We start from the raw sequence: 10675 nt of genomic DNA, 5'->3' as shown, positions 1-10675 counted from the left end.
AACAACAGAAAGGAAATATTCTTTTTTTAAAAAACAATTATTTTAAGATCCTGGGGGGAAGGGAGACACAATGTTGGCATGCCACAAATGGGAGAAGACGCTTTTAACAATAAACTTATCCCGAAAGAAAATTCTATGTTTTGAGACATTTCTAGCAAACTGTATCAGCAACATATGATGAAGGCCTTAGGTGTGTTATTTAATCCCCTTAAATAGACCTCAGCTGAGTAGGAGACAGGGCCTGTGATCTTCATTTTATTCAAGCAGCCCTTGAAAATTAATCAGGGGTAAAGAGGTGTTTACTTGGGTTTGTTCTGGACATGCTGTCACAGAGGAACAGGGGTCTTCTGTGTCCTGTCCCTTATCGACCCAGTCTCAGAGATAGCATCTCAAAAGTGATGGAGACATTTTGAATATTCTAACGGCTGTAGATATCTTGTAGTCTTGAAGACCCTTAAATGTCAAATAATAATTTAAGCTACATTATCAAATCTAATTTCATAATAGGCTATTATATTCTGTTTTAAATTTATAGACAAAGAAAGACCAGTTATGATTTGGCAATATTTTTAAGCTCATAGGAAATACTGTTAGATTTTGCCTTTGGTCCTCTCCAAGAAGAAATGCTTTTGATTCCTCAGTGCTAATGCAAACAGTTTATGTTCTCCACTGTGCAGACATCGAGGCAAACAGTAAGACAAACATAACTTTAAAAAAAAAATTCTGCCAATTTTAGACTTTACCACCTTGATATCCCAACTTTGGGAAATTACTCTTTAGTTCCAGAACTAAATACATTTTTTCTTAAAATTAAAATTCTCATAATGTGAAGCTTTCTATCCTTGCTGACTGGGAATGCAGGCCTACCCCACCTCTTTGCCCAACAGTGTCCTCCCTGCAGATGCAAGTCTCGAACTTGGAAAACAATGTCTGTGCTGTGAAAAGCTTCCCATTACAGCATTGTGCACATCCTTCATCTTCCACAAGGCAGAGCTTAAAACTGGAAGTCTTATAATTTGATGGAAGTCGACAGTGACAATGGAAATCGCCACTGCCAAGGTTATTTAACGGAAGGCACGATGTATAGACATCCATCAATGAAACACGAGCAGCATGGATTTTAGTTCTCTGTCTGCTCTTTAAAATAAGAATAGACTAAATGGCACAATAGATTATATAAACAAGGACTTCAATGACAGGCTGCCAAAGCTAAAGTTATACATTTTACATGGGTGACTTGACGCCATACTTTATCACCTACACCAGGGGAAGCCAATTTGATTCTGGTCAATAAAATCCAACCTGGAGAGCCGAGCCTGGGGCAAAGCTGACACGGTGTGGCAGATTCTGACTATTTGACATCCACTTATTCTAGGAGGGGATGCACAGGATTTGACACTTGCTACCATCTGGGGTGTGGCCCATATTTAGGCTCAATTTGATTAACAAACACTTAGAAAGATATGTCAAGGGGACAGTGCAGCTGGCTGTCCTCCAATGCTGGCCATGCTCTGGTAATTTACTGCAGGTCTGAGCGTAAGTGGGACTCATGCTTCAAGAGCCGGATTTACTGCAGTCCCACAACTGTTGAAAATTAGACGGCATGTGCTGTAAGTTAGGGCTTACTGGGCTATCTCATTAGAGGGGGCTTTTTTCCTACGGCTCGGAATCTTTGCTGAATTACTGAGAGACGTATTTGAATGTAGACTTGGACCAAATAATTTTCTGATAAGTTGGCCATAAATCCTCAGTAAAATAAGCTTGGTGTTCTCAGCATATCTATTGGCTTTTTTGATCATTTTTATGGCTCTCCCTTTACTGGTCAAATTATCCTCATAGGCCCCTCCAGCTCCTCTGACATGGATTAAGTCAACACAAACCAATAGACCTTCATTACTTTGGCAACTGGTTTTGATTTGGGGGCAATAAATACAATGACACAGACTAGACTACCTTTGTGGAAGGGTTATGTGATAAGCCACGAGGATGCCAGAGATTTGGGCTCTTTTGTTGTTGTTCTGCACAATGTAAAACGAATGAATTAACAGCAGCTTTCAGCCCACTGAGGAGAGTTGGAAGAGAGAAAGAAAGAAAGAAAGAAAGAAAGAAAGAAAGAAAGAAAGAAAGAAAGGGAAGGTATGAGAAAAAGAACAAGGCATAGGTTTTAGACTAAGACAGCAACTAATGTTGGATGTGATCCACACCTGACCGCCCAGAAGAGGATTGGCCATCTGTGGGAGTGAGATTCATTGTGTAATGAAATCACAGAGGGGCAAGCAAGATCTAGAACAGTCAATGATGGGGCAATAGAAGCAATTAGAACTGATGTTGGAGAAACAATCTCTATTTTAAAATTAATTTTTAAAATATCACATTTCCAATTTTGGGGTCTGTGCAGAAACAAAGCCTAAAGAAAATCAGAAGGGAATGGGGTGGCAGGGACAGATTAGCTTTCACAAAGATTAACCAAGCTTTTGAGAGTTTGCTGCCTTTGTTTAGCTTTCTCTGCATGCATGCATTTTTCCAGTCAGTGTAGGTTTCAGGTTTTATGCTTTTTCACCTAGAATTTCAACAAACATCTTTTACTAAAAACCAATTCCTTCTTCAACTACACTGGTATCACACCTAGGAAATTTAAGTTTTCATATAGTCCTCCTAGTTTGGTTTCCACAGTCGTCCTAATAACGGCCTTAATTAGTCTCCCCCCGCCATAATCCAGGCTACAATCAATTGAGCTGTCTGTTGTGGCGCTCTGCAGACAGGGGCTCTGCCCTTCAAATTCACTTGCCACTGAGTATGCCCTTGCTCTTGAGCTTATATAGGAAATAAATCGGCCCAATTATTGATCACTTTCTAAAATTTACATACCATGGCAGAGGTAATCTATGAGGAAAGTCCATTTTTAGAGAAGATTTCCTGGAACACACACACACAAACCCAACAGGTATAATAAAACCTGGTGTTTCATATAACTGGCACAGGTCATTTATACCAGGAAAGAGCCAGCAGAGGATGTACATGAAGCTACCTTTCACGTCAGGAGGACGAGGAAATAGAGCTGCCAGTGATGTTTGTGAGAAGTTCCATGCCTAGGGTGGCTAGATACCTTTCTAGCAAATAGGGTGCGGCTCCACTCCACTTCCGCATTTGTGGCTCTGCAGAGGGACTTGTCTAACTTAAGCCGAGTTTCACAGACAAGGACGAAACACCCCATTACGATAGCCATGCTTTTTGCTCTTTTTAAAAACAAAAACAGGGTCATGATGCTTCTTTCTGCTTCAAGTGCTTCACCTCATTCTCCACTTTCTCCCCCAATTTCCTTCATACCTACCTCCAGCCTAGCAATCGCCATGCAGACTGCTTGTGGACCCACCGCCATGCACACACACCCACTGCTACTGCACAGTGAGGATGCTCTCCAGACCATGGTCACAACTTAGTTCTGTATCGCCAGTGTCTCCTACGATCTCTGCAACTTACGAAACAGTCAGTAAAAACGTGAAAGAGTGAACGAATGCATGGCTAGATGTGGGAGGGACCCCACCATTAAATATCATGAATTCTGAAGAACTCTTCTTGCATGTGAAAATAATGTAGGAATGTATTAAACAGAGCATCGACACTGCAAGTGTGTGAGTCAATAGTAACTGCTTTGTGCAAAGGGCTGTGTTTTGTATTATTGGAAAGTTCCAGAGTAAATAGACCCTCTTTCCTTACGGTTGTCGCGGGAAGGGTAGAGTTTTGCCTAACTCACAAAGAGCAGTAGAACAAACGAGTGGTGTTCTAAAAGAAGAGTGCTGATGGGCGTCATGCCCTGCCCTCTGATAAAGCAGGAGCGGGGAACTGCTGGTGCTGAGGTATCAGGTGAAGAGAGCGGCTCTTCTGTGAAGGTGGGGACCAGCTAGGCTGTAGCCATGCAGAGTGACCCCCACCATGCTAACAGGGACTCGTGAATGGAGAAATTAGGCTTGAGGTGTGATGTGGGTTAACGCCCACACGCGTCTTGGTCTGAAAAAGTCTGGTTTTGTCATTCGTTTGCTTGTTTTTGTTTTTGTTTGGTTTTCTTTTTTTCTTTCTTTGGAGCTATATGATTATCAATTTGAGTGGAAGAGAAGGCAACTGGGGGATAAATTACTCAGCCAGGTTGGAGAGAGCATGGACTAAGCCAGCTTTATGGCTACGGGAACAAGGAAGAGCGCCAAGGTGGCAGAGGACTTGGTTGTGGACGGGTCTGACCACAGAGTACCAGGGAGACGAAGTCAGGGTGGAGAGCTCTCAGTGTCACAGCTCATAACCTCATAACGTACCAAGCACACACTCCAGAGTGTGAGTCAGCAGAAGCGTTTTCTAAAAGGGAGCATCGAGACAAGCAAAAGAGAGAGGAAGCTTTTCTAAGCCCTATACGGACCAAGGTAAATGGTTTGATAGCTCGCCTAACAGAGATGAAAAGAAAAATGCACATCTCGGAAATCATTGCTTCTTTATTTTTTAATCTTCAATAGCAGTTCCTGCTAGTGTCACCTGGGATGTGAGGGGCAGGCACAATAAAGCTAAATCGAGAGCCTGTGTCTGCGATCACAAAGGCAACTCTCTTCATGTCCTCTTGGCGGCTTAGTCATCTCTGTCAGCCCCTTCCTTTTCTGCCACTCCACTGCCACCGGCACCCCAGGGAGTAATTACTGCTCTTCCTTGGGAGCCACAAAGCAAACTCTCCTTCTCTGTCGAACACATGCCGAGGTTTTGGTTAGATTTACATCTCCAGAGGAGAAAGTTGGATGTTTGCTCATGATGTGCTGCTGGACAAGCTCTTTATTTATTCCGATCACACGGCCATCATCAGACCGTGTCTGCGGGATAGACATGGTTCCAGGTACCGAGGAGCAGAAGGAAACAAGGAGGAGAAGGAGACCACAGTAAGGCGAGCCTGTCTACCTCCTCGGCAGAGTTCCATGGCAACAGGAAAAATGGAGGGTGGACAGATGCCACAGCACTGTGCACTCAGAGAGTTAAAGCCAAATGCAGGTAAAAAGGGAAGGGAAGGACTCCCTGAGAGGGTAACAAAATAGCCACACCTCCCTCATCAGCTCTTTGGGAGATTTAAAACTGTTTCTGCATGAGAAACAGTGGGCCAGCCCCCAACCAAGGTCAGAAGAAATGGTGAGCTATTATCTTCAGCCAATAAATTTGTAAAACATACTGTAAAATAAGTTTGCAGGGTTGGGACTAGGTTTTTGCAGAAGAGAGATAATGTTTATTCACGAGGTCTTGTGTTCCAAGGCAAACAAGGATATTGTTCACACCACCAGTTTCCAGAGAGCAAAATAGGAAAGCCATGTTCTTCAGACTTGTAGTTGCTTTAAGATTTTGCTTAAAATCTGGTTTTTGAAGGAGAAAAGAGGCAGGAAGCAGCACAAGAGCTTCAGTCATAGTGCTCAGCCCTGCAGCTCCAGACAGTCCCCAGCTCACGGCGAGCCCATACACAACCTTGCTTCGCTGAATTCAGGAAGAATTGTGCCCCTTTCTACAAGCAGCTCTCAAACCAGCAAGCATGAGCTCTTTTCCTGAAAGTGCACAAGACAAAACAAGCCATAGTCGGGCTGATGGGTGTAAGGCTACTGTAATTTTATGCTAGATCAGCTCTCTTTTTCGCATTAAATTCCAGTATTTCCTTACAGCCTCCATTACAAACCCATCTGCGGAACCTGGCCTGAACACACGTGGGAAGGCTTCTACCTTGCAGCTTGTGTCTCTCTACACTGTCCCATCTCAACCTTGTGGGTTTTTTTCTCCTGGATAATCCTGATTTCAAACATAAAAACTGGGAAGAATTGTGACGCGGTGAGAGTTAATGAGAAAGGCTTGAAATTCCCGTGAGGGACTTTGAAGACCGCCAATTCCATTTTCACAGAGTGCTGTGGTGGGGGGGAGGGGCGGAGACCCTCACCAGTTAGATGTTCTCAACAATCCCAGGGAGAGCTCTGAGTTTTAGGGACCCACCTAATGAAGGTGTGGGCGCAGTTTAAGTCTCAGCCCTCTTCTGCTGCCTGCTGTCCACCATGGGCTGCTCCTGGGCGGAGGGGCGCAGGGTCTCTGAGGCCACTGTTGATTCTCTCTTGAGTGTTCTGTTCTGTAAAAGGGAAATCAGGCTGAATCCCCTCCACGCTGTTCAAGGACAGTTCCCAAGTCTCCTCCTTTAAACTTCAAGCACATTCTCCCCATTCCGCTCCCCCCACCACCCCACCAAACTGTAAAGTGAACAGTATAATTATGGTTAAAAATTGGCAGCTGTCACAATAATAATTTTACAAAGTTCTGGCCCACAGTCAGCATTACTATGGAAACGCCTGCCTCTAGCAACTCGTGGAGGAGATACAGTTCAAGGACTTGGGTCTGCGTGGGAGGGTTTCACCATCCATAGAGTGAGGATCGAATTGTTGCAAGAGGGATTCCCAAAAACTGCTCTCTCCCAAGTCTTAAAGCTGGATTCTCATCTCTTTATTTTAATTTGGCAAGAGAGTCGAAGCGATGCCTTCGTATTGCCTTTGATAAGAAGATACAGATAAATATTCTGACTGGTGTTTGGAAACACCTGTTGAAAGTGATTTTTATATTAATCACCAATTCTCATAATATTTTCTAATTATTCATGTAACAGTTAAATACACACATCACACCAAAACTCACTGCTAGGAGCTCTGACGTCATCTTCGATCGAGTGATGTTTTAACTTCCCCTCTTCACCTGTCTCTGTGTGCTTCTACCTAGCTGACATGTAACTGAATTTCAAGAAGAATTTGAAGGAATCCGTAGCATTCTGTATCATTTTCTAGAAGCCAAATAATGCTACCCTTTTAAACCACAGCACCTATTTAAAAAAGAAATCCTCACTTTTCACTGGCAGTATAAGGCGATAGGGGCAAACCCACAAGCCATCACTTGGCAAATGTCAGGTGAGAGGTGAGGGTAAAGTCAGGCCAAAGAAGAAGGGAGGACTCTTGGCATCATTTTCATACGATCCAGTCTGAGAGAATGACCTTTGTGGTGGCAGCATTCATTTATGAATCCCCCCACTTGCAATTAAAGCTTGCAAGTTTTTCCCTCCAGAGCCTGGTGTGAGATTAAGTTTTCACACAAATCCTTTATGGCTTCATATGTTTTCAAGGCTCCTTTGAACGTATGTATTGTTTCATGTTCTCCCAGGTGCTTTGGTCACAGCTAAGCCAAAAGATTCAGAATGAAATAAAACATTTATTTATCTTATTCTGAAGGTAGGGAGTTCAATATAATGAGTTTAGTCATATATAATATGTACACTTTAAAGATATTAACTTGAGAATTGAAGATAGATTGATGAAAATCTTTTAGAAAAGAAATCTTATATAGTTGGCTTCTCTTAACTTGGATATACCATTTCTAGGAAATGCTGACAAGCACGGTGTTAGAAGATGCCCTGTCCCTGCGATTCTGGTCCGGTCCTTTGACAGTTCCATCATGAGTTCATGTGCTATTGCAATTTGAGTTATCAGAAGATCCACTCGGGATCTATATTTGTAAAGAATGGTTGAAGAATAACAGAGCAAAGAGTAGCCTTTCAATCATGGAAACTCAAAAGTAAAAAGCCTCCGAAGCAACTTAAAAATGCCATTCACTTCAGCCCCATGGTAAATGTCACTATTTGACAGAGTCAGGGGGATTCTTTCATCAGAAAAATTTACAGGAGGCCTAGAATGGCAACTCAGCTTTCTAGATGGTCTTCTTGGTCAAGGGGTAAGGGACTCATGTTTATTTTTTACAAATCAGTAGAACTGGAGATCATGGTGAGTAGTTTATTAACGCCTCCTAACGAGATTATGTGTTAAGAACACATCCCCATGCTTTTTATAGTTTACACTCTTTGTATTGCATTTAATCCCATCATTTTAAGTAGACAGCAATGTCCAACTTTAGTGGTGAATAAGTAACTCTCCAACTGTGAGATTAATGGCTGATATTCACCCAAATAAGAGGCTGAGCCAGGAATCAAACCCTGACTTCTTTCTCCAAACTCTTAACCTTACCAGTGTTCAGCCAAGAGTGGCAGAGGGGGAGCCAGGGTTGAGCTCTTGACAGCCTCACCTCATGTCTTAGGCTGCTTAGGGAACTACAGACAAGGCTCTGATTCTTCACAGACCCCAAAGGAAGGGAAGCAGAGCTGCAGGCACTAAGAGGTCTCAGCATTGTTTCCTGCTGCCTCTCCCTATAATGTGTTAGGGTCTAGGTGGTCCTCCTCCAGTGTAATCAGTGTCTGTTGTGACACAAAAGGATCGAGAGACATTCAGAAAACTGAAGAAACCCAAGCTAACCGATTTGCCTGCGACCAGAACAACGGCCATTTACTCGCCTAAAAGACACAACTGGGTGGAAACCCTAACATTAACAGCTTAGAACAAGAGTGCTTCGTCTAACAGGCACAGGGAATCCTGCCAAGGCTTGCACGCTGGGGAGTGCTTCCGATTTTACCCCTCCAGCCCCCCTCATCCTTTTACCTCACCTCTTATGTTGCCACGAAGCTTACATCAGGGTCACGTGCTGCCATTACTAATGGAATCTTTCCTTCCATGTATGTCTTCCCTTTTCACTCTCTCTCCAATGTCCTCTCCTTCAGTATGGGAGTCAAGCTGATACAACACAGACTGACCCAGAGAAGCCAAGCTCTTATCAGAAGGTCGTTCACTGGTGCTTCTGATGTGACCCCTGGACAAACACTGAATTTGTGGTGGTATTTGGATTGCTTGAGAGGATTTATCTTTATAGTTTCATCTTTCACCAATTTTGACATACCTTTATGTACAACTTTTGCTCTCACTGAAGGCTCTTCAATTCTAAAGAGTTTTTAAGTTCCCCTTTTAAAAATTAATTCAAATGGTTTCATTTGAGTGAATTTCTTGCTTAAATAGCTGAATACTCCCTCATCCTTCAGAGAACAATCATATGCTTTACTTCACATTTAATCCACACAGGCTATACTCAATATCCATGACATTGTAATTCACATTTGTAATATTCTGTACTTATATGTATTTATGAGTGAATGTGGTTCTCTTCTCCTGTGCACAGAAACTGAGATATAGATTCAGCTTTGATATCTTTGTATTTTTTTATATTCTAGCTCCACAGAAGCCCACATAATTGATATATGCTGATGAGTGAGTAAAAAACCATTAAGAAAAACAACTCCCTCCTTCTTTTGCGCTATCGGAAATATTCTCTGAGCACATCATTTAAACAACCTACATGTACTGCCACTCTCCTTGGTGTTTCTATGCATCCCAATTACAGATTCCTGTTACCTAGTGCTAATTCAATAGGTTGCAACTTTGTCGAAGAGACAAACACTGCAATGGACATTATACCAACTTCCATGTGCTAATAAAGCTTTGGGAGGATTCAAGGGTCCACTGCTTCCCGAGATGCCTCTTCCTGTGGAGGACCCAGGACTCCACTGCTTCCAGAGAGGGCTGTACCAGATGCTTTCCGTTGCTTAGTGTCTGGGTTCAGCATGGACCACAGTTGATTTTACAAACATCACTTGTTACATCACATCAGAATGGAAATGACTGTGGAAGCTGCCTTTGGAAGTAGCCCACCAGTCTTCCTTCTCTGGGATCTGTTCCCCGAGGCCCAGGTAATTTAATCTTCTTTCTTTCCCCCACCCCGAAGGCTTTAAAGCAATTACATAAGTTTGGACAAAGAAAGGAGCAAATACTGGATGATGGCGTCCTATAAATTTAGGATGATTTTGCGTGTGTATGGGTTCATCTTTTTCCCTTTAAATGCAGGAATTTAGTCACTGAGATGACAAGGCTGAGTAAATACAGATATTTCACACACATTTTCTCAGAGCAGACCTTAGAGCCCAGGTAGGTCACCATTTGCGCATGATTTAGGAATAAGAAAAGTCTGGAACGCCTTGGTCTTGTTACACTAGTGAGAGTTACCAGCTCCATCTCCTTGGTCTTCGTCCCAGGGTGCTTCCAGTATCCTTATGTGTATCTTTGCTCTGGAACTCATACCATCACCCCTTTGATCATTGCAGCTGGCTGACGACTGGCTCGCGGGCATTTTCACTGCTGTCGGCTCAGGGACCTTGGCCCTCTTCTTCATCCTCTTTCTCGCAGTCGTTGCTTCTCTGATGGCCTCGAACAAAAGGGCAACTCAAGGAACCTACAGCCCCAGCCGTCATGAGAAGGCTGGCCCTCGAGTGGAAATGTGGAGCCGGATGCCGCCCCCCGCCCTGGAAAGACTCATCTAAGATCCTGCCGCTCCTCTGAGAAAGGAGCAGAAGAAGATGAGGGAGCACCTCGCAGTGTGGGGTGATAGTTTTACATTGCTAGAGTTACTAACTTACAGCTCGGATCCCACTGGGACCCGGGAAAGGATTTCCCTCATCGCCTTATAGACCTTCACAGGGGTTTGCCCTGCATCACTGTTTGCTTCTGTGAGCCATTCACAGAAATGTATCTCTGTGCCACAGATGACAGCCTCCGAATTAGCAAAACAGCCTCCAGACAGAGAACACTGTATTGTAGAAAAGCTCCCAAAGCTACCTTTACCTTAAACTCTTTCCTGGGCAATGCAGAGAAAATGCTTAGTAGCCAATACAATTTTCACTTTCTTCTTTTTATTTCATAGAAAA

The 10675-nt window shown here is 43.3% G+C and overlaps 1 protein-coding gene across 1 annotated transcript in view; it reads left to right on the top strand.

Moving 5' to 3' along the window:
• The window catches only part of Crb1 (crumbs 1, cell polarity complex component), a 241606-nt gene extending 231315 nt beyond the window's left edge, over positions 1 to 10291 (top strand). Inside the window, exon 12 of the mRNA XM_026779634.1 lies at positions 10076 to 10291. Within this exon, the coding sequence (XP_026635435.1) occupies positions 10076 to 10291 (216 nt within the window). The remainder of the gene's footprint in view (positions 1 to 10075) is intronic.
• Positions 10292 to 10675: the final 384 nt, after the last annotated feature.

Source organism: Microtus ochrogaster, chromosome 6, assembly GCF_000317375.1.
Source record: "Microtus ochrogaster isolate Prairie Vole_2 chromosome 6, MicOch1.0, whole genome shotgun sequence".
Lineage (NCBI taxonomy): Eukaryota > Metazoa > Chordata > Mammalia > Rodentia > Cricetidae > Microtus > Microtus ochrogaster.
The sequence above is the reverse complement of the archived record's forward strand: the minus strand, read 5'-3'. Positions and strand labels throughout refer to the sequence as shown.